Raw genomic sequence first — 23,473 nt, 5'->3', positions numbered from 1 at the left:
AATGATAAAAAATGACAAAAAAAGCTATTATCCTTGCAGGTGAGCAGAGAAGAAGCCAAAAAAAAAAAAGAAAAAAACTCAGGCCTCGACGTAATTCGACCCGCGCCTCCCGGATACAATATGGATGCTTCTAACTTGATCCCAAAAATAGGATCAAAGCAGCTGGGAGCAAATGCAGTAACGGATTTGCACGAGACAGTGTAAATTTAGAAAGAACTTAACTTCTGATAATGCAAAGTATAGTGGTTTTGTATACAAATGTTTTACGATCACCTGTGATATTTAGAGTTTCGATTGGTATACAAGTTTTTGAGACAAGAAATATCATACACCCCAGCAGAAAAGTAAAGTCATTTTGAAATACCTAGTGCAGTTTGGTCGATTGTGTTTTAAAAATATGTATCCAACGAAATTCTAACTCTGGGTGTATTCTCCATATATGATAAAAATCTCACTTATAATATTTGTCTCAATAAGAAATGTCACGAGAAGAAAGGAAACTGTTCTTATTTTTTGTTCCACGCAATTTTAATATGCGAAATATAAGCGAAACAACCAGAAGTAAAATTTTTAAACGTAAAACAGAACGACGGGAATTAAAAGAATTACACAATTAAAAAATAGCTTTCAATTAAAGCGGAAAGCTATTTAACAAAGCTCTACCGAATCGGAAGTATTTTGCATGATTTCCTCATACAAGAAAGTGACTTCCTCCATGGTTTACGAGCGAGGAAAACTCACCCAATATGACTTCTCTCCTCCCCAGGAATTTCCCACTTAGCTCATGACGTCATACCATGAAAAACACTTCACGCAAAGATGGCGACGGGTCTGTGTTATAAGTTAAGATTTTAGCTTTTTATAGCATTTACGACGGCTTTGAGAGCCCGGAAAGATATTTTAAGAATGTAAGAGGCTTCATAGGTGCCAGGCAAAGACGTGATTGTGCTGGAGAATGTGACAATCTTGGGAATAATTCTTTGTTTTTCACGAGACGTTAGAATTATCAAGCGAAAGTTTCCACTGAGAGCTTCCATCAACATTAGATTGTCGTCAAGAGGATGCGTAGCATCTATGCTTGAAGGAACGCATGTCAAAGAAGATTAGTGGAAATAAAATCGACTGGTCAAGTTAATTGGAAAAAATGGACCGGCAAGAGCGACTAGAAAGGACAGCGTCTATGGCCAACAACAAGGGATTGCTGAATAACCCTGGTGAAAATAATTGTTTTCTGAACTCGGCAGTTCAGGTTAGAAAAACGTTTGTTTTCTGAGTGAATGATATATAGTTAAGCGATCTCTTTAGAAAAGATCTATTCTATTTTCTGTTTTGTGAGGGGGAGTAGCTAGTTGAAGCTTTTTCATTTAGAAGGAACGTGAGTACGCAAAATTATACGGACAATACAACGTTACACATAATGGTAGTTTGTGTTATTTTTATCACATTAAAAACAGTGTTGAAAACTTGTACGATGACCGATATGACCGCTAAATGTCCGCACAGTAGGATCTCTGTAGCAGTGATGTGATATAAAGGTTTTTCTCAAACTTAAAAGAGTTCTTAAGTTATCAAGATTTAAAACGCACCATTTCCGTTTCATAGACGAATTTTAGATCAGAAGCACGTATTGCTTTTGTTTTTAAAGACGTGGGTTAAAAAATCTGGAGGATTCGATTTTTGAAACAAGTTAATATCTATTGGATGTGTGATTACGTAAGGCTCTGCCGACATGAAATGTTGCACAAGAAGTACGCTTTGATTTAAGAAGTTAATCACCTAGTGACATGGGATGCCATTCAAGGAATCGCGTTTTCATTTCAAATAAAGCTTTCAATGATGCGTGAAAGTGTTTTGTCAAAATGCTAAAGCGTGCTTTGTGGATGATTGAAATTATTTTTGACCAAACACAATAGAATCTGAAAAGCCTTAATTCCAGACCTTACGCCAAGCGTATGCATGCCGTCATAACCCAATTAATAAGAAATTTTTAAAGTTATTTCGCAAAGATTCCAGGGATGTTCTGTTGCTGCAGGGTATTAAAGTGTGTGCTAGGAAATAGGGTGTAGATGCTGGCTAAAGATCTTTTATCGTTGTTTAGCTATCAATATCAAAAGTTGCTCTCTATGATTGATCTTCAGATAATTTATTCATTTGCATTTGTGTTTTTAGAATCTTATCCTAGAGGTCATGCTTAAGTGAACGTTAATGGCAAAACAGCAAAAAAAAAAAAGAAAAAAGAATTGGCTTTAACTTATTGAAAAGAGCTTTCTGAAATGAATGCAATTCATGACTGTTAAGCTTACTTTGTCAAAGTACTTTGAACTTCACACATCATATCCAAACCATAGTGTGGAGAGACATAAAATTGAAAAAAATTCATTACCTTGAAAACATTATAATGCAAACAGAGGCATCAAAAGATTTTGAGCTTCTTTGAGTTGTTATTTTTACTACTGGAAGAATGGCTGCCTTAGTGATTTTTAACCAATATCACTTTTTCTACTGAAAACAATATCTTTATCAAAAATTATCATTCTCCATAGCAGTGTGGTCACAGGAAATTGTTTATAGATGATCACTCAACTTTGAAAGATATAGGATAATTGAAACTTGCATTTCAATTCATAGGAGTTATTTTTGTAATAATTTAAGCTTTTGTTGAGAGTAATTTCTTATTGTTTTATGCTTTAGTCTTCTCCATGTTCAATAATTTGCTCTGTGCAATATCTTTCATCTGATTATGACATATTATGGCTGTTCAGCCAGCTAAGACTAGTGAATATTTTAAAACCTTTCAGGTCAGGTTTACAAATTGTGCAACACTTATTAACATAGTTATGAAAATCCTGTGATATTTGCAAACATCTCTCCAAAAAAATGTGAATAAAGAGATGGAGAAGTAACGAGTTGTTAAATGACTTTGTACTATTCAAAGGCTTGCAGCTAAGCATCATTGCATTTCCATCATACAGTTTTCATATTTGTTTACAAATTTGCTGTTTTGATTAGGCATGGAAGATGGAAGAATTTTCTAGCTGCTATTCAAAACTCTGTACCTAGATTTTGGTGGTCTGAGCTATCAGACATGGGAAATGTTTTCCTGTTACCTAAAAATATTCTCCAGCTACCAATTGTTATAATGGGAACCCCGAAATCTGGTCATCATTCTGTTTCTTTTGGGGGGCTCTGTTTTGATTTGATGGCAAATTCTCAGAACTAAAATAATGAGAAATTTGTGGCAATCTGTGTAGAGAGTTGATACATGTAGTTTGATTGTTGGAATGAAGGAGTCAACAGATCGATAAATAATTTGACTTGTAACCTTAGCACACTAGATACTAAGACAGACTGTCTCTGAGCTTTCCCTTAACCCTTTACACCCTAACATCAGTATTCATATTCTCCATACTGTCCTCTGTACATTTACTAAGATGTTGACAAGGAGAATTTGTCTAACAATCAAGAGTTTCTTTAGCTGGTGATCATTTCCTTTATTCTCATGACATTAATGTGTGATTCAGTGGTGCCATTGTAGAGAGAAATTAGATGCTGGTCACTCCCAGGGGTTAAAGGGTTAAAAATAGTTTAATATTGCTTGTAAGATAGTTTTGATTCATTGATTCTCAAAAAGTATTTTTCTGTAGGTTCTCTGGCACCTGGATGTGTTCAGAAGAAGTTTTAGAGAGATTAAAGGCCATTACTGTATGGGAGAGTCATGTATATTCTGTGCGCTGGACTTGATATTCAAACAATTCCAGTACAGCAGTAATGATGCCTTGCCACCAGATGGACTGCGAGTTGCTTTAGCTGCTGCATTTAAGGTTGGTGATTTACATGTAGAATACATTTTTGTAGTAGGGGAGAATGCTATATGGCAAATTTAGTAAGGCCCCTCATTGAGAAGAATCTGAGCATGGATCAAGCCATGTCAAATCACAAAAACAAGGGAGAATTCCTTTGATTGGAAAATGTGAGGAGGTTAGAGGGTTATTTTTGTGTTGATCCAGACTACCACATAATATGGATGGGTTCAATATTGGAACAATAATGGATCTTCTTAGTCATCACTTAAAAAATTAAAGGTCAATCCAAAGATGTGGTAAGTTAACTACTGTATCAGAGCAACTTACAACTTGTAGAGATCTTTGTTTGTGTCTGTTACTAATGTATCAGAGCTCCGGTAGTTTTGCAATGATTTGATTTAAATTAGAAAAAAATTGATTGATGCCAAAAGTCTGAAGGGTGAGTTTGATAAATACCTAAAAGATAGAACTATTAGTAATGAGAAGTAATATTTTGTTTGACAGAACCAGCACAGATTTCAGCTGGGAGACATGGATGATGCTGCTGAGTGCTTTGTAAGTGCCTTGTTGGTTCTAATAGTCTTGGCTTCCTTTTCAAAAACTTATTTTTGATTGATTGGGAAGGACATAGCTTATATGTTATCTTGTCAAGCCTTATAATTATCCATTGTGTATGATGTAGTCCCAGTAAATTAAAAAATTCAAATTTGTAGCTTCGTGTCTTCTCATGTAGATTATTTTCTCTTAATTTTCCTTCTCTTTTTTAACCTAACAGGGAGTTAAATGGTAAGATGTCACATGCTTGCTAATCATTCTGTTTTTTTTTCTTGTTCTAGGAAAACATCCTCAGTCATATGCATACCCTTGTGACAAAGAATGAGTACGATGATGCTTGTAATGCTAAACATTGTATATCACACCAAAAATTTGCCATGCAGGTTATTGAGCAGGTAATAATCACGGATTTCGTATATTTTGAATTTGGCTGTGTAAGGTTAAAAAGCAGACAGTGTTGAACTCCATAGTTCAGCTTAATTGACTTCTTGACCACATATTGATTTAATGAATGAAGTAGATGGTAAACTCAAACTGTGAAATCACTTTTTTTTTAATTTTTTGAGGGATTTTGTTTAACATGCAACAAATACTATTCTATTGGTAGCTGATTATATGTTTATTTTGAGTATGTTTCACAAGTTGGTGATCCGAATGATTCTCAATTTACATTTATGGATCCAAATTATGTTTTTTTTTTCTTTGTAGACAATATGTGAGTGTGGTGAGCAGTCAGAACCTCTGCCATTCTTCCAGCTGGTACACTATGTATCTGCGTCTGCACTGTGGTATGTTAAGTTACCCTCTTTTTTTAACACTTAAACCCCCAAGATCTCATTGTTAATTCTCCCCTCCAACCAGCTTTTACACAATTCCTGGCATATAAGTTAGGCGAATTTGGCATTAGATCAAGACAACAACTTCTACGTGATAAGTTTGGGTATTCTCATTTGCCCTTTACTGGATAATGTAGGAATATTGTAAAGAGAAGTTTCATGTCAGTCACTTCTGGGAGTTTAAGGGTGAATTTGCTCTGGTGCCACACTGACTTGAGTCTAATTTGTTACATGACTGTATGATCCTTGTTTCATTACTGGATGAAAATGGATTTGTTTTGTTTGTGTTCAGTGCTAAAGCAAGGAGACTGAAAGGATGGGATAGCACACGCCCTATTGAAAATCCATTTGGATATCTGCTTCGTAGAGCAGGACAGGACACTAGAGAGTGCCAAGTAAGTCACAAATATGTAAGGTAAGTCTCTATTGTGTCATTGGTAATTCTAATCAAATTTTTTCTGTTATTTCAGAGTCCAGACTGTAATGAGAAAGTCCAAGTTCAGCGGTTGTTATTAAATTGTCCTGATATTGGTGAGTTTAAGAAATAATTGAATGTATTTATGAAATTTACAGGTCAGTGTAGAAACCAGATTTAAGAAGATGCTAAGGCATAAATGATACAGGGTCACTGATATACATTCATGCAAATGAGCTGTTGTCTCAGAAAATTTTGCTGTGGTGATTTTTTTATCGCAAGTAGTATTTATCCACTGAGTGAGTAACTAATTGCCTGTTACTAATGAGTCCTGGTAATCATTCTTTCATATGATTATCAGTTTTGATTCACATGCAAATTGAACTCATAATTGAGGCCTGGTGCTCAACCATTCGTAAGAAAATTTTCATACAAAAGGTTGAGTGCCAGGCCTCATTTTGAAAAAAAGGTAATTCAGAAATGGCCAATTCATTGACTTACTGATAGGCTGAAACTGAATAAGAAAATGACTGTTTCACAGACTTTCTAAATGAGTGAATGACTTACTGATTGATTGACTGACTTACTGAATGATTAATGTACTGAATAATTGAATGAAGTATTGACTAACTGACTGATGGATTGATTATAGGATTGATGAATTCATTATTTGACTGATCGACTGTTTTATTAATTGCAGTGAGCGTTGGTCTTATCTGGGACTCTGAGTGTCCTGATGCAGAACATATTGCTGATGTTTTACAATGCATTGGAACAACTCTGAAGCTTTCTGATGTAAGAACACTTTCTTTTAAAAGTGTACTCTGTTTACCAGAAAGCTCTTTTCCCTTGAGTTACCTGCTACCTAAATTAACTTCAGTTTGCACTGACTAGGGAAACAAAATTGATGGTGTGCAGTTTTAACTTTTTTCTTCAATTTTCTTATCTGTTTCCAGTTGTATCATCAAGTGTATGATGAAAAAGCCAAGGAGGCCTGTCTGCAGCTGGTTGGTATAGTGACATACTATGGCAAACACTACTCAACATTCTTTTTTCATAGCAAGCTGCGAACATGGATTTATTTTGATGATGCCAGAGTCAAAGAGGTGGGTGTTCTGGCTTGAAAGAGAAGCCATGAATTATTTATTTTTAACTTGACATTATGTATTATTGCTCTGTAATATTGTTGAAAGGGGCTGGAAGAATTTAAAATTTCTATTATTTGTAGTCTGAATGTTGTTCTGTTATTTATTATTCATGAGAATATTTTCAGAGGTGGCTTGAAGTCAGAACAAATGTATGTCCTCAAGCTGTGTTAAAATCCATGTCAAGTTAGTAGAACGGAGGAACATTTCTAAGGATTCAACATTTCCAAAAACAACCACAATCTTTTTCAAAAAGAAAGCATGCTTGGAGAAGTGAGGGAAATGGGAATGGCAGTCTTTGTCGTGAGATTACAAATTGTAACTTTTTCAAAACTGAAAAGTGACCATTTCATGAATTCAAAGTGGTTTTTAAATGACAGGGTTTGAATTTTTCAAGTTTGAATTTATTTGAGAGAGCAACAATGTGAACCTGGGACCAATGTCAGTATCTGAGCAACTGCATACCTACCCTTCCCTAACCCAACATTAACCTAACTCGTTATCAGTTGACTGTTGTTGTGTTAGAGGAGGGGTAGGTAATTGAGACTGAACGTTTTACTTCAGATTGGTTCTGATTGGTTGGTTATGATGGAGAAATGCCGCCTATGTCACTATCAGCCTCTTCTGCTGCTCTATGCCAACCCTGTTGGTACACCAGTAAATGCTGACTCAGCACCAAAGGAGCGAATTCTCATCAATGGTGCAGTTCACGAGAAGGGAACTGAAGGGAAGCAGTCAGTGAAAGGTCTTAATACAGAAAGAGGGACAGCTGATGGTGTAAGTGACTGCGAGAAGAGCCCTGTTATGTCCAAAAAATCCAAATCACGTAACAAACCAAAACTAGACAAGAAATCACTGTTCAGATCAAAGAAGAGCCTTTCCTCTGGAGACTTGTCCATTCCTAAAAAGGAGCTCAGGCGGTCACCAAGCAACGCGTCAGACAGTACAACTAGTAGTCCTGGAAAGGAGAGGCAGAGGCCGAGCTTCAAACGAATAGGAACAGCAATCATGAGTGCAATGAACCCTGCTCTAGCTGTGTCTCACTTAAAGCAGAACAAGAAAAAAGGGTCTTCAAAGTCCAGACGTTCGTCAACTGGCTCCAGTGAGTCTAGCGGCGACCCTGATCTTATAGATTTGAGGTGAGTAGCATTTTGTTTTAGAAGATCAGGTCGTGCATTGTGTCTAGTAGTTGAGCTTCTCTTATGTTATCTTATTTATCATTTGTCCGCATCTGTTAGTTTTGTTTTAAAGAGCTGAAAAACTACCTATGCTCGTTACAGAATTGGAAAATTTCAGATCTGTTACAATAACTGTCTTAATTTAGGTTTTCTTGCCTCCGTACTCTGTCCTAAGCCTAGTGAACTATGATAGTTGTTAACTTACCTTGGTTCCTCATCTCCCTTCAGTCCCAAGAACGAAGAGGCGAAAATGGAGATCCTGAAACTTTATGAACAATCTAAAGCATTGCACTCTGCCCAGGTCAGAGCAATGAATAACGACAGTGGGATTAGTTCTACACCTTCCTCAGCAGGGGGGTCCGTCAGCTCTACGGATACTAACCATGGGGGTAGTGACGAAGATCTCATCGATTTTAATCAATCATGGCGACGCTCTCAGTATGATAACTGGCCCCCGCCTCCAGGTAAAAGTGCGCTTGCGCATTGCTGGTTATGTACGGTTCGAACTTCGTTGGATACATTTGAAAGAAACGCTTTTATTTTGAAAACCCTCGCAAAAGTTTTCGTACCCGGTGGAACAATCTTACTCCCAGACTCCTTGTTTCTATGACTGCGCCTGTTCTGCTGGCCAATGGTAAGGGAGTCTCTGGATAAAGATTGATGGCAGAATCGCTTGCTTGCGTTCTTCAGCATGCGCGGTTTAATCATTAAAGTATATACAGTGGTGACGTAAACTCTTTTGGAAGTTAAGTTGCCTCCTCAAGTCTTTCCTCTTTAGAAAAAGAGAGCGTTTTCGTGGGGTTGTTTTTTAAACCAACCAAAATTTTCCCTGTTAGGTCGAAGTTTTATTTTGAGAGGAGAGACTTGTTGAAAGAATCGGAACTGAACGTCTTTTCGCGAAAATCAAGTGAACCCGATAGAAAAGATGGCGATGTATCTACATTGGGGAATAATACTGTTACTTTGCTAACATTTTGTTTCATTAATTTATTCAGCTTATACGGCTGATCGTATTGAAAAACTTATTAAAGAGGGACAGCTGTACCTTCAGTTATCGCAGGAGTGGGAGGATCAAAAGGATCTCGTCAAAGCTTTTGATTATTGCACCCATGCAGCTAGTGAGTATTTTTTTTTTTAGTTCGGACTGTACATGTATTTATTTACGAGAAGGCAACTATCGGAGTATTAGGAAAATAGGGGCTGGGCGAAGTGCAAAAGGCACAAAAAGTTTTGCGTAAAGAAAAATTTTCCCGAGAAACTTTATGAAAAGCAAGTAGCCTTGAAACTCATGAACGAGATTTTTTATCTGAAAATTAAAGAAATCAGTTCTTCATTTAAAATTTAAATGAAGACATCACGGAATTGGAAGAGGTGCCCTCCTCTTCACAGCTCTTTTGGTTCATTTCCATCAGTCGGCCAAAGTGGTGAGCTAACACAATCCTTACATGTATGGTTACAACCATGTGTATTAATGTGTTCAATATGATATGAGGAAAACATTTATTTAAGGTTTTAGAGCGCCCTTGCCTCGCAATCCAACCAAATTTAAGGGCCATATGACCAACCTATTGTGGGTGTGGTCTACTAGGTCCACAACAAAAGGCTTATTTTGAATGCCAGTTTTAGTTATTGAATGTCATTTTTACTGTCTCAATTTAATCTTATAATTTTATTTCACGTAGCTAATTTATAATTTTATCATGTCAGATAATTATAATTATAGCCTTGCTTTGCTGATAAGTTGCTAAATATTTGGCCTTGGCGTTGTTAATTAAAGATGATTGTGTTTTTTTACCTCAGCTATGTTTAGAACGGTCACCGAGGATAATAGTGTGGACCTAAACAGAAAGAACTACGCTCAAATGAAGCGCAATGTTTGCCACGCACGGGCCAAAAATTTGAACCACGTATTGCAATCCAGTCAGACAACAGACAATGGAACTGCTTCTGTCAGGTATTCAAGGGTTGCTCTTACTATTATGCTGAAGAAGTGGTTTACACGCACACTCGCAGCTAGGATACGCAACGACACGTAATCGTGCGTGGGAAATAGAACTCTTTTTTTTTTTTTTGCATCCTTATTTTTGGTATTGTGTACCTCATTGTAAATATATATAGTTGTATGGTGGATGTCAATTCCTTGGCCTGAAGAACAGGCGTAACCTTTTCGCGTTTTTCAGTCAAATAGAGTCACAAGCGAGGGGAGGCGCGTGAAAACAATAACTCCCCCGGCGCGTGACTCTTTCTTCGCGGTTACTTTGCGTTTGCCTCTGTTCGCCTAAAGAAAAGAAAAAATGCCCTAAAAAAAAAACTCGCGCGTGTTCTGCAGGCAAAAAATTCCTAGAATTGAGCACAACCTTGAGAATTAAAACCAACAGATGTAACCCCTCTATAGAAATCTCCCTCAGTGATGCGTGTCTCCACGATATATGCCCAATTTAGAAACAGTAACAAACCGTTAAACTTTCCGCAATCAAAGCCCCACATTCAAAATACTCTGTGCACCTCTAACCGCTTGTAATGCTCTTCCTTTTTTTTTTTTAGTCTTTCGAGGCAGAAAGAGGAAGAACTCTTACGCCAGCAGAGACAAAGAGAACAGTACATAATCAGGCAACAACAACAACAGCAGCAACAAAAACAACAAAAACAGCAACAACAACACCAACAGATGCCTCAGCAGCTACAACCACCTCCAGTACAATACGTATGTAGCCAGCGGATCTGTTTACTCTATTTCTAGCGCTCCAAGTTCATATTAAACTCTCCGAAAATCAACTGAAGATTCGTTTCGCTTAAATTGTACGCAGTTTCTTTTTCTGTAGTGAAACGTACAGTTACGGGTCCTATCTTTATTTTCATTTCCTTTTTTTTTTTTTTTTTTTTTTTTTTTGCCTTCGAAAGACCTAGTGACAACTTTTACGGCAGCTCTTGTAGATGTCAGCAAACCAAGTACTGGAGTCCACTTATTGAACATTCTAGAAAGAGCGACGAGCACCTCCTTAATTTTTATACGGGGTAGTGAAGTTTTCCTTTTTCCCCTTGCGGGAGCAAGTACAGGCCCCACTTTTGTTCACCCGTCCCCCGTCGCGGAAACTCAGAGACTGAGCAATGATAGTCGATAGAAGCTATTGAAGACACGCATTTCAAAATTTTTTTATCTTTTAATTCCGTTTTTACAGATGTCTGTCCAACGAAGGGATCGACCCGTTAGAGAATACTCATCCGCTCAAGTTACAGCACGTAGTGTTCAAGAAGTACCCGTGTCCTCCAGTAATGGGAGTTACGTGGATTCGAGATTTAACCGTAAAGACAATTGGGAAGAACGAAACGCCACCAGTCTACCCCTGAAAACAAAACCCACAGTGTATTCAAGTGGACATTATGTCAGCAAACCTCAAGGGAACAAAACCGGCTCCAGTGGAATGGGGCCGGGAGTTTGCTCGCAGCAAATTAAACCAGACTATTTGTGCTACAATCCTGTCCATTACGAGCGAGAGAGAGAGAGTGAAATTGCTGCCAGAATTCAGAACGTTGATATTCGCGCTCCGAGTCCGGAACCGAGAACAGATCATACCAAGGTTATTCCCGTCGGCGTGAACAGGACGAGGACTTCCGAAAACCGCCGACCTCCGCCTCCGACCAGACGAGTGTCAAGTTCGATTTACATTTCACCGTCGAATCCGTCAAATTTAAGAGCTTCTACGGTTGACACTTACGACCCGAAGACTTACCGAAGTAGCGACAGTCCGAAAGCTCCCCCTAGTATATCGATTTCACGGCCAAGACACAAAGTGTCTTACGTGGGAAATTTAGCTCAGAACTCTCGCCCGACAACTCGCGATCGTTCTCCATCGCCCGCACGCTCTGCGGATGGGATGGACAGTGATTATCGAGCCCGTGGTTCTTATGGTCCGCGGCCTGCCCAGTATGTACCCGCCCCTCCATATAATCCACCACATCAACGTGAACATCTGAAAAGTTATTCCACATCATCCTTATCGAGACCGTGGTTCCAATCGGGTTCGACCGACGATTCATACACGAACACTTCTCGAGACCTTCGGCAAGTACCGGCGCGAGTCATTACTGATCGGCCGGTTTGCGAGAAATGCCGATGCGTCCCAATTGACAGGCGACAACGCCTATGTGCTGGTTGTGAGCAGGAGCTGTACCAAATTCACTCCAACACAGCCAGACTCTACTGAGGCCTATTGTTACACGGGAGGGAAGAGAAGTGCAACATGCCACAGCATACCATGGCAGTTTGTTTTACCATGGTTTGTTTTGTTGTTAAGAAAAGAAAAAACGACCCCAGATGTAAAAATATTTATTCAGTAGCTTCAAACACACAGAACTATTCAATATGTTGTATGTACAGTTCCTCCTCACCGTTTGTGTTGTAGTTAATTATGAAATGCAGCACAAGAAATAGGAGAAAGGTCCGTGTAAGCGAAATTAAAACTTAGAATTGATTAAGAGATATATTCCCGTAGGATGATTTAGAATGATGCACCCCCAACGCGAGGAGATTTGTCATTTAGCCTGGGATTTTGAAGGCTACATATGGCTTATGTATCATCACTGAATAGTTTCAGAGTTGTCTATTTTTGTTTAAATAAGTTATATTGATAGGTTTCTATTTTCTTCGGGAAGAAATCCTTTTCGTTTGTTTGGGTGGGTCGCAAGTGAGGGGACGGTGTTAACCCTTTCAATCCCAAGATCTCATTGATAATTCTCCTTAATGTCTGCCATACAATTCTTATGATGTTAGTTCTGAGAATTTGGTATTGGATCAACTAATCCCATAATTAATATTTTTTTATCCTCGTCAACTACCTACTTGATATTGTAAGGAGAAATTCTCTCTCGGTCACTTGTGGGAGTGAAAGGGTTGAGATCTGTTCTTAAAATGTGTACAAAGAAAAATATTACGAATGAGGAAACCGTGGCGCAATCTTTGGTTGAAGAGCGGAAGATTGATCCTGGATAGAGATTCCTTCTTCAAATGTGAGGGTAACTATGAACGAGCCAGGGGTGTAATTTTACGGTATTTACATATAATCACTATACTAGTGGAAGAGTTGTTAATAAATTTAACGAGGAATTTAAAAGACGAGATTGTAACTTTTTGAGTTGGTGCTTCAATGATAAAGTGTGTGGGTTTGTGCACTGTCTGGGTCACTGTACCGTGTTGCGAAAGATGACGACGTGTCTAATGTTTTGAGGTGTGGGGGGAATGGCAACAGCACACGGTCTTACACTCTCAAGGGCGCCATTGTATAACATTGACGTGGGATGGGAAGACATCCTAGAGGTGATTAACTAGTTAATTTTCCAGTTCCCAAAGTTATCTTGTAAACAGGTTATGATAACAGACAAGCTTATCAGCTGGGGGCGTTATTTTGGAAGAAGACCATAACCCACATTGTCAATAGGGGAGAATTACTAATTGGATCCTGGGATTGAAAGGACTAATTGTGCGATTGGAGAACTCTTGAATGTTATTTTATGATCAGGGTGGGGAGTTGGCGAAAGGTAAGTTTTGTCCTTACTGTTCGTTCCTGTAAGCTGAGATGGAAAACCTACTAAAAACAACGAAGTCGAAAAATCTTTTATTGAAATTCATCTCACTAACAAAGAACAGACGCGAAAAAGAAAGAAAAACGATGACAAAACAATTGTGTTGTCTTATTATGAGACGCGAGTTATGACCATTTGAAAATAGCTGAACCCACGCTCCTTCTCAAAAATCCTTTCAGCGGCTGCATAACTTCGAAAAAAGTGTCACTCACTTTCTGTATTTAATACCACCACAACGTGGAGGCAATTATCGGTCTTTGCTGTTGAGGAAGGTAACAGAACAGCGAACTCTCTCGATGTCAAATGAAGACATGCCAGGACACCTGTCTTTTAAGGATGGATCATTCATGTTGCTAAGCGACCACAAGAGGTACAATCGCTGGCTTAGCATGGTACGTCGTCGACTGTTTCCATTTCGTTCTACCCTATTGGAGTGATACAGATATCAGAGTGTACAACGGCTTTTCCTGGAATTCTATCACAGTGTATGCGAGCGTGTTTAATCCGTCCGTATCGATAAGCACCTCACTTCTACGAAGTTCCTCATGTCTGTTAAAAAAATATAAATAACAATCTCGAAGTGAAGTTCAAATTTCAAATTCTTGTTTATGATTTCCAATCCTTTATTTCAAAATTAGTTTGGATAGAGCAGTTTCAATTTTCAGTTAAGTGGTTAAAGGAATTTGGGATTAGGCCTAGTTGGGTCTATTATTATTCCAAAGAAAAATAACTTAGAAATACCATGATTGGCCTCTCGCATTTCCGCGCTTCAGGCATCTTAGTCTCTCTTAACCCTTTAGCTCTCAGAGGTGATTGGCAAGTAACTTCTCCCTGTAATTTCCATATATTATACCACAAATAGCTAATGAGAATACCAAAAATTATCAGATGGAGGTTGTTCTCTTGATCTAACACCAAATTCTTGTAACTAATTTAAAAGGAAATGTGCAGCAGCTAGAGGGGAGAATTAACAATCAGACTTTGGGATTTAAAGGGTTAAGGTTCTCCATGGCTCCTTGTAAGAATTATTCCTGTGTTCTGATTGGCTGTTGTAGTTATTTCGATTTTGTTTTGCAACAAGCAGTCGAGATGCCCTTAAGTTGTGAGATTTCGACAGAGAAGTTTATAAGAGGTTACCAACCCCTTTTTTTCATTCCACTACTACGCCATTTTACCACATGGGAGCATCAGAACGCGCGCAAATATGTCACTGTATTACACCGTAGAACAGGGGAAAATAGCGACGGAAAGCTGAGCTCATGTTAGTCATAAAAAAACTCCAATGGTTTCGGTTGTGTTGTTCTCGTCTTTCGCTAAATTTCGATCTATGCTCAGTAAGACCGAAGGATGTATTGCGAACTAGAAGCCAAAATACTTGAAAACGAAATAATAGTGCATCAATAAATCCCTTATTCAATGGTTTAACATAAAATACGAACGGACATTTTGCTCATGGCTCGATCGGAATAATACCACCTAACTCGCAAAATATCTGTACATATTACATGTTAAACCGTGATATGGTGTATTTATTCCTACCTTTCAGGATTTTCTTCTCCTTCTGTATGTGAATGACTCAGCATGGTGTATCGACCAATCATATGAGCCGGTCGAGTGAGACTCAGGCGCCTTTCTGTGATTCTTAATAGGAAACATGAACATTGAAGCAAGTTTAAAAATTTTAAGTCCAAGGTGGTACAGTGTACCTGAGTTTGATATTTCTACCACTCTTGCAATACTAGACATGACGTAGAGTAAAGAATGGTGGTGACGTCACTACCCGTAAACATGATTAGCATGTATAGCAACAATGTGTTCAGACATGGTTTGATGCTACACTGGTTTAAAGATTTCATGAATGTAACCGAAAAGTTACAATTCATAGACCCAAGGTTTCGACATCCCTGTCTAGTGCCTTCATCAGGAGTGATCTGATCGCTGTCACGACAGGTCCTTTTATACGCCCACAAATTAGCTGTCCTTTTTTCTGACGAGGTGTAAATAGGCGTCAGGTAGTAAGCCGCCATCATTACGATTTAAAGGAGCGTGGGCGGAGCTTATGAACTTTAATATAACAATGTGTTGTTTGAATATAATTTTTTCCTTTTTACGAACCTGACATACAAATCATCATCTTCTCCTCCCCAACCCCAGAAGCGATTTGGAAATCCATTGATCCGGCGGTAATGCTCGACCCAAAAACCTTCAACACCACCAAACAAAGTCTTGTACTTTAATCTGTGTTGGCAAAAGAAAACAGATTTCAACCTTGGACAAAACTTAATTCAGAAATCTCAAACTTCCAAAACAGCTGATTCTCAAATCCGAAAACCCGAATGACGCACCCTGCTTTAGTTTCGTATCGGTCTAAAGCGTGGCCTTGGATCTTAGTTTTACCTTTCAACCATGTGATTGGTCAAGAAATATCACTCCATTCAATTACCAATGAGATGGTCATATTTCCCGCGCTTTCATATACACACTTCATTTACCTTGATTTATCATTGGCTCCTCGGGATGATTATTTTAAATCTGATTTGCTGTGGTATCACTCTTATTAGGGTACTGCAAAGGATCAGCTATAAGGCTATTAACAACAAAAACCTCAAAACTGAACAAAAAACCCTTCTGTCATGAATACTAACATGTAGTCATGGCGGCTCACAGCAGTGGACATATGACGTGGAGATGAGGGACAGCTGTAGTCATTTCTGGCATCCTCTGGGATCAGATCCACATCGTGGAATATTACACAAGTGAAGTTATCCGCCTTCATTGCTTCATTGAACCCAACGTTCATTAGCATTCCACGATTAAAACGCTCGTTGTCGGCCTGGAAAATAAACGCATGTTAGTTCTCAGCTAAGTCAAAGTTTAAGTTTTGCATGAAAAAAAAGATAAAAACTAGAAACTTCTTTGTTTATGCTGCTTATTCCTAGCTTTACGAGGACTTGGAGTGGGGGGGTTTCGTCGTTTGACGAAACAAACAACTTTTGCGAGGGAGACTAAACATGAGTCACCCGTTACAATGTATCTGCCCGCCATACGAGTACAGTCGAGAGAGGCCTATCCCCCGGTTTTACCTGTTCTATAATGAAGATTCTGTACTCTAACATTTGCCATCGGAGATACTTGTGCATGTGTCTTACGAATATGTTAAGGTGTTCTTGTCTGTCCCTGAAGGGAACAACTATGGCTACCTGAAAAATGAGGGAAATGTGGAATTAAAGTAGTTTCATCTTACCCCAATGAACGGCGATGGTATTTCTCTATTGTTAGATCTTCAGAAACCACATTATTTCATTCGTTCATTCTTCGTTCATTCGTTCATACATTCATTCGTTTATACGTGCATTCGTTCATTCGTTCATACGTCAATTTGTTCATTCGTTCATTCGTTCATTCGTTCATTCGTTCATTCGTTCATTCGTTCATTCGTTCATTCGTTCATTCGTTCATTCGTTCATTCGTTCATTCGTTCATTCGTTCATACGTCAATTTGTTCATTCGTTCATTCGTTCATTCGTTCATTCGTTCATTCGTTCATACGTCAATTTGTTCATTCGTTCATTCGCTCATTCTTTCATTCTTTCATTCTTTCATCCTTTCATTCTTTCATTCTTTCATTCTTTCATTCTTTCATTCTTTCATTCTTTCATTCTTTCATTCTTTCATTCTTTCATTCTTTCATTCTTTCATTCTTTCATTCTTTCATTCGTTCATTCGTTCATTCGTTCATTCGTTCATTCGTTCATTCGTTCATTCGTTCATTCGTTCATTCGTTCATTCTTTCATTCTTTCATTCTTTCATTCTTTCATCCTTTCATCCTTTCATCCTTTCATTCTTTCATTCTTTCATTCTTTCATTCTTTCATTCTTTCATTCTTTCATTCTTTCATTCTTTCATTCTTTCATTCTTTCATTCTTTCATTCTTTCATTCTTTCATTCTTTCATTCTTTCATTCTTTCATTCTTTCATTCTTTCATCCTTTCATTCTTTCATTCTTTCATTCTTTCATTCTTTCATCCTTTCATCCTTTCATTCTTTCATTCTTTCATTCTTTCATTCTTTCATTCTTTCATTCTTTCATTCTTTCATTCGTTCATTCTTTCAATCTTTCATTCTTTCATTCTTCATTCTTTCATTCTTTCATTCTTTCATTCTTTCATTCTTTCATTCTTTCATTCTTTCATTCTTTCATTCTTTCATTCTTTCATTCTTTCATTCTTTCATTTGCTCCTATTTTTCGCCGCCTAAGTAATTTAATCTCGTTATAACCTTTTTTCTTGGTATACAGTCTGGTTTCCATTGTCCACCGTTCTGCACAAATTCTAACTCACGTTCGACATCCTCGAGCTTCAGTGCATTGTTGTAAACCGCCAGCAAACCAACTGAAAAAAGAATTATTTTCCAAAAATATGGACTCAATAGATCTTTGCAACTGTCCCCGTGGAAATGATATTCTACGACGATTTCTCTTCTCCCTCCTTCCGCAGGGGATTTTCCCTTCCTCGTTTGCGTGAGTGCTCAAGGTGGATAATAAAGAAATAGACGATACAGTTTGCTTCATTAACCACATTATTCTATTTCTGCCATCAAAAAGCTACACGAATAGTTGCTACTTTCCGCGCTTTTATATTTTAAAAATAGCAGCATTATTAGTGAGAAATTGTCTTCAAATGTGCTAAATACTCAATCATCTAAGCCGTCATATGATTTAAGACTTTTCATTAAAACCTAGCCGCTTCACTATGAAATGACAGAAAAGTTATCAACCAAGTTAAAATTTCCTTAGCATGCAATTTCTAGGTGTTAAAACCAAGAGAAAGATCAAACCTGCGACATTTTGTTAAAACCACTCAAGAGGTTGAAAAAAGCAGAGAGGTTCTTCGTTGCGTCGCAGGTTACTGGCCTGGTTGCTAAGCAGTATTCAATATAGCAGTGCCTGTGGTCGAATCTTTGGCTCATTTCAATCGGTCATGTTACACTTTTGAATTTCTAAACACAGTCTGTTTGTAACATAATTCTATTCATACTTTCTGGTATCGGTCATCACAATTATTCGGTTTCAGGGGCATAGTTCTTCTCTGACGATGCGAGACTAAATAAGAAGGCTCTTTGAACGTGATCAAATAATAAAAAAAAGGATATATGTTTTGAACCATGGGTGATACAATGGGTTATGGGTTCAAATCCCGTCGAAAACAGGATCGTTTTCAGTCTTCCTTCACTTATTTTTTTATTCCTATATTCTTTGAACTTACCTGAATTTAGGTGACTGGTGGGACACGGTGTACCACTCTCCAGGTTAAATTCTTTGTCCATTTTCTCCATCAATTTTGCCAAAGAAAATCCGTTTGGATTCACTCGTGGAAGAACGTTGTTTGAAATATCGCTTGCCATTAAAATACGGGCCTTGTTTATAGGAACCCCTAGTCCTTCAAGAAATGAAAGAAGGCTACTTCTCTTCGCAGAATTTTCCTTTTCGCCTGTTAATTCTTCAGACGCTCTCTCATCTTTCGCCGTAAGTTCTGGCGTCGAAGAAGAATTCAATCCGTCATCTTTCATTATTCCAGCTCCAAAATTCAACGACGTTTCGTGTGTAAAATCCCTTGGAAAATAAGCTAAATCACCTTCTGACGGTTCCTCTTCAAAATAAATTTTCACTACTGGCACATGCGGTAAATGCCCGATCGTAAGAACATAAAGAAGAAAATATAACACTGTTCCTGAAATCAAAACTAAATTGAAAGCTTTGAAAGGGGACATTTTAGGAAAAAGAGTGGCGTTATGCTTTTGGAAGTCATCGATAAAACAAGACATCCCTTGGTAACGCCCCAGGAGTGGAAAGAATGTTTGAATAAAACAACACCATGAACGTCTTTTATGAGGATGAATCAATCATTATAAATTTACTTAGGCGAAGACCACTGTTTGAACAGAACTGGCCGAAGCTGGATAGTTAAAAGGAGAGGGACTTGCTGCGTTGTTGATGAAACGGGGTTTACCTTGGTGTAGGCACCTGAGGGTTTTTTGTTGTTGTTGTTTTTTATCAATTTCTCAGACTTTTTCTACTCTTTTATGTTCTTTGTTCTACGTCATTCGTGAACTTAACAGGTTTCTACACTTATAATTTCTTACCACTTTGGTCGACATATGCTACCAATATTGACGTCATCACTTAAACATCATATCTTCTCCTGTTTTTCGGACGGCTCAATACGAGATGGGTACAACTCTCTAAACGTGTTTCTCAGTATTTCAGTAAATACCGTAAAGGCCTTTCTTTAGGGCATGAAATGATCAAAATTCGTAAAAATTGATCTGTTCCACCAATTAAAGTTACACGGTCTTACGATGGTCTGAAAAACGATAATATGAGAACATCAAAACCCATGATGCAATGCAAAATAACGTGTAAAGGTTGTATAATTATGTAAAGTTTTGCCCACTTCGGACGAGCGAGCCTCTTTAGCTCAGTGGTTAGAGCACTGGTCTTGTAAACCAGGGGTCGAGAGTTCAAATCTCTCAAGGGGCTACTGAAAATTCTTTTCCTTTTTCAGTTTTTATCTTCCTTTCTTTCTTTTTCTACTCCAATTTTCTTTCCCCTGAATCTTTATCTAAATACTTGGCTCTATGATGTTGAAATGAATCCAAATTTTTTTCATATAAAAAATCGCTGAGGTCAGCGAGTTGTCGCAGCAAGCATGCTCGCTGTAGAGTGGAAACATGGCGGATAGAGTGACTTGGGTTTGTTGCTTACTTGTCATCTGTTTTGTGAGTTCCTTGGCAGAGGAAGCTGAAAATTTATCAGGGAATGACTCAGTTGAAGGTAATTTGCGAACTGACTGGGAATGTTAAAACATTGTACGAGTGGTAGTAAGTTTATTTGTAATCTTTGCAAACCGAAATCATATTGTATTTTTCAGATGAAAAAATGGTTGACGAAAACAGCGTTTCAGGAGGAGAAAATGACACCATCTTGGAAATATTCAATATAAATGAAACATCAAGCAAAACGGAGGTTATAGCTGCAAATGAAACGGAGTTAAATGAAAGTCTGCCTCAAACTGAAAATACCACGGAACATAACATTGAAGTCGTCAACTCTACAACCACTCCAAAATGGTTTTGTAAGGGAAGGAACAATTCACAAAATAATGACTCCCTACCACAGAGTGTGGCCATAGTTGATGCAGAGGAGTTGCTCAAGATAATTAATTCGACGTCAGATAATAATACTGATGCTTGTGCAGTTGTTTTGTTTTTCACCCAGTATTGTCCATTTAGTGCAAAACTTGCCCCGATGTATAACGCTCTGGGACGAGTTTACAACAATTTACCCATTCTAGCTGTGGATGCTTACAAACAACACAGGTGAGGTTAAGTTTGGATGACAAACTGCTTGTGGGTTTTCAGATTCCTTTACCTAGAACAAAGAACTCAACAAATTTGCCTTACTGCCAACATCAACCCCAATTAGGGGATTATTGGCTTATCCAATACCAAATTCTCTGAACTAACATAATGATAATTATCTGCCAGACAATTAGGAGAATTACAAAATCTTGGGAGATGAAATCTTGGGAGTGAAAAGTTAGAGAAAAGGACCCATTTTGGTTTAAATACCCAAAGCCAGTAAAGCACAAGGTGACAAGAATAGACAAATCAACCTGAGGGTTATCATCATAAAGCACCAAATTCTCACAACCAATTTAGAAGGAAATGTGTAACAAGTAATAGGGAGAATTATATCTAAAATCTTTAGAGTTAAATGGTTTCTGGGAAACTTCCTTTTTTTCCTTTAAGGGGGGCATTTTTGTAGTTGTTTTTCACTGCTTAGTGCATGTTGGTGATCAGCTGAATAACATTATTGTGCTCCTTTTAGTCTGAATACTCGTTTTGGAGTGGTTGCTGTTCCCACCATCTTGTTGTTTCACTCTGGAAAACCTGTGTTGAAATTCAATAATTCAATAACCCTGGATGATCTTAGAATGTTTGTCAAAAACAACACTGGTAAGTTTGATACAAGGTGTTCTTCTTGTTTAACTGAATGGGATTTGTAAATTAAAATAAGTGATTGAAGCCTGGTTGACCTTATAAATGCAGACATATTTCCAGTTTGACCCTCTCCAAATGAAAAAATAATTTATTTAATGGGTGGTCAGATGTGACAGCTGTCTATTGAATAAAACCCCTTGAATGAATCCTGGCATAAGAAATCCATCACCACCCCTTGGACTTGGCTTCATCATGCAACTGATCAGAGGGTCTGTCGCCCCAAGGATTAAGCTGCAACCATGGTAAATGTCATCAGGCTACATCGATGACTGGTAATAAAATTTGTGGAGTTAGTTTTCATCATTCCACAGCAAGAGGTTCTCTTAAAACTTGTAAAAAGTCCTCTCTCTTGTACACCAGGAAGCATTTGAGGTGTTTCAATTAAAAAAGGTACAGTTTTTTGCAGTTACACTCAGGGCCATGAGTTCATCAGTTTAGTGTCTTTTCTAATTTACTTTCTTAATAGATAAATAATTTGATTGAGATCCATAATTTTTTGTAAGGTATTGAGGGCAACTTCAGTGTGGAGATCTCAGAGGAAGATTACATTGGTCCAGTGATAAACAAACCAACTGAAGAAACAGACTACTATTTAATATTCTCGTCTCTGTTCCTTTTGATGTTTGGTGCATTTATGTTTGCCAAGTCAAGCTATCAGGAATTGCTTTGGGACAGAATACAAGCAATTCCTTGGCGGAGATTTGTTCAGTGGTTTAGAAGAGATAAACAAGACTAGGGAAAATTTCTGTTTGTCAGGCAGGCCAGGTGAACATGTCAGCTGTGTGTAGGTAGGAACATGTCAGTTTTAAGATTGGACAGTACCAGTCATGGTCAAACTAATCCAATCTTTTGAGAAAGGCTAGTCACTTTTCATGCCTGTGCACAAAATACTTGCTTGCCCAGTACTGGAAAGCCCAGTACTGGAAATGGTGGTGCAAATGGAATTTTCTGTTATTTTGGTATTGAAAATGCAAGAGAGCACAACTCCCATGCCTTTACACACAATGAATGGAATTCTTAATTCCATCTAGTCTAACACTTTAAATAACCAGATCATTCCGTTTTGACCAGATCTGATCAATGGGAAGTGCCATGGCAAACAAGCACTTGAATTCAAAATAACACACATTTATTTATTTCAATCCTTTGAGGATATCATAATCTCCTTTGCAATTTTTGTTCAGTGTGATGACACAACATTTGCTCTTCTCATTGGCCAAAGTTGTGTTTTGTGACCAAACAAAGGCTGCAAAGGAGACCAAGGATTTTACTGGTAGAAAATTATGGTACATTTAAGACCTAATTGGACTGAAGTGAAAGTGAAATGGATGGGAAAATCAGGAAAGCAAAATATTTTTTACAGAAGAGGAATAAGATAATTTCTTGAGAGGAAATATAAACTACATTTGAATTTTTGGCTCTATTACTGTCTTGCCAAACTGAAAATTTGCTATTTTTCATTTGTAATAAATAAGTTTCTTTCTTGATTCTGATTTCTATATGATTGTCTGGATCATCTTGACCAGGACAAGTAAATGGAAACCAGGCCAAAGTATAATGCCAAAACAAGTTCTGGTGACAGGATAGTTGTCAATAATGTGCATACTGTTGTCATAATTTTGTTAAATTATTAATAGTTTCCATAATTATTTATTGGCTAAGATAACAAGGTAATGAATATTTGGGGTTTGTTAGCAATATATTGATGAAAAATAACATGAGTGTATAGACTTTTTCTAATCTTCATTTGCCTGAGGTGTATTTATGGGTGGTTTAAGGTTCAGAGAAATGCTATAGTAAAATGAATGTCACATATTTAGTGGTTCTGAGTTCCTCTTAAGAGAAAGGTTGATCAAATTCGTAGAAAAATGTATTCTGAAAGAATCTTACAACAGACAA

The 23,473-nt window shown here is 37.8% G+C and overlaps 3 protein-coding genes and 1 non-coding gene across 4 annotated transcripts; 3 read left to right on the top strand and 1 right to left on the bottom strand.

Moving 5' to 3' along the window:
• Nucleotides 1-807: 807 nt before the first annotated feature.
• LOC131783324 (inactive ubiquitin carboxyl-terminal hydrolase 54) lies at nt 808-13,046 on the top strand. The gene is made up of 15 exons (XM_059100055.2): nt 808-1,249; nt 3,645-3,821; nt 4,308-4,358; nt 4,640-4,753; nt 5,067-5,146; nt 5,487-5,589; nt 5,665-5,725; nt 6,310-6,404; nt 6,566-6,715; nt 7,319-7,893; nt 8,161-8,396; nt 8,928-9,050; nt 9,733-9,886; nt 10,477-10,636; nt 11,112-13,046. Exons 1-15 carry the CDS (start codon nt 1,145-1,147, stop codon nt 12,135-12,137), a joined length of 3,210 nt encoding a protein of 1,069 aa, XP_058956038.1. The 5' UTR covers nt 808-1,144; the 3' UTR covers nt 12,138-13,046.
• Nucleotides 13,047-13,566: 520 nt separating this feature from the next.
• Nucleotides 13,567-19,316, bottom strand: LOC131783314 (beta-1,4-galactosyltransferase 5). The gene is made up of 7 exons (XM_059100040.2): nt 18,778-19,316; nt 17,792-17,904; nt 16,596-16,712; nt 16,158-16,345; nt 15,628-15,750; nt 15,052-15,153; nt 13,567-14,061 (listed from the first exon to the last, which is right to left on the bottom strand). The coding sequence occupies exons 1-7, from the start codon at nt 19,280-19,282 to the stop codon at nt 13,938-13,940; spliced, it is 1,272 nt and encodes a 423-aa protein (XP_058956023.2). The 5' UTR covers nt 19,283-19,316; the 3' UTR covers nt 13,567-13,937.
• Nucleotides 19,317-19,978: 662 nt separating this feature from the next.
• Trnat-ugu (transfer RNA threonine (anticodon UGU)) lies at nt 19,979-20,051 on the top strand. The gene has a single exon. It is a non-coding gene; the product is annotated as a tRNA-Thr (tRNA).
• Nucleotides 20,052-20,222: 171 nt separating this feature from the next.
• On the top strand, nt 20,223-23,370 carry LOC131783317 (thioredoxin domain-containing protein 15-like). The gene is made up of 4 exons (XM_059100042.2): nt 20,223-20,345; nt 20,443-20,890; nt 21,402-21,529; nt 22,078-23,370. The coding sequence occupies exons 1-4, from the start codon at nt 20,243-20,245 to the stop codon at nt 22,308-22,310; spliced, it is 912 nt and encodes a 303-aa protein (XP_058956025.1). The 5' UTR covers nt 20,223-20,242; the 3' UTR covers nt 22,311-23,370.
• Nucleotides 23,371-23,473: the final 103 nt, after the last annotated feature.

Source organism: Pocillopora verrucosa, chromosome 5 (assembly GCF_036669915.1).
Source record: "Pocillopora verrucosa isolate sample1 chromosome 5, ASM3666991v2, whole genome shotgun sequence".
NCBI classification, from domain to species: Eukaryota; Metazoa; Cnidaria; class Anthozoa; order Scleractinia; family Pocilloporidae; genus Pocillopora; species Pocillopora verrucosa.
Note: the sequence above shows the minus strand (reverse complement) of the source record. Positions and strands in the feature narration are given on the sequence as shown.

What these genes read in the sequence shown, in the direction of transcription:
- LOC131783324 (XM_059100055.2), top strand. Translation starts at nt 1,145, where the DNA reads ATGGACCGGCAAGAGCGACTAGAAAGGACAGCGTCTATGGCCAACAAC. An exon ending in AGGACACTAGAGAGTGCCAA is followed by an intron (nt 5,590 to 5,664) that starts GTAAGTCACAAA and finishes CTGTTATTTCAG; the next exon opens with AGTCCAGACTGTAATGAGAA. An exon ending in TTATTGCACCCATGCAGCTA is followed by an intron (nt 9,051 to 9,732) that starts GTGAGTATTTTT and finishes TTTTTACCTCAG; the next exon opens with CTATGTTTAGAACGGTCACC.
- LOC131783314 (XM_059100040.2), bottom strand. Translation starts at nt 19,282, where the DNA reads ATGTCCCCTTTCAAAGCTTTCAATTTAGTTTTGATTTCAGGAACAGTG. An exon ending in CACCAGTCACCTAAATTCAG is followed by an intron (nt 17,905 to 18,777) that starts GTAAGTTCAAAG and finishes TTCTTTTTTCAG; the next exon opens with TTGGTTTGCTGGCGGTTTAC. An exon ending in GATGATGATTTGTATGTCAG is followed by an intron (nt 15,154 to 15,627) that starts GTTCGTAAAAAG and finishes TTTCCTATTAAG; the next exon opens with AATCACAGAAAGGCGCCTGA.
- LOC131783317 (XM_059100042.2), top strand. Translation starts at nt 20,243, where the DNA reads ATGGCGGATAGAGTGACTTGGGTTTGTTGCTTACTTGTCATCTGTTTT. An exon ending in AGGGAATGACTCAGTTGAAG is followed by an intron (nt 20,346 to 20,442) that starts GTAATTTGCGAA and finishes TGTATTTTTCAG; the next exon opens with ATGAAAAAATGGTTGACGAA. An exon ending in GATGCTTACAAACAACACAG is followed by an intron (nt 20,891 to 21,401) that starts GTGAGGTTAAGT and finishes TGCTCCTTTTAG; the next exon opens with TCTGAATACTCGTTTTGGAG.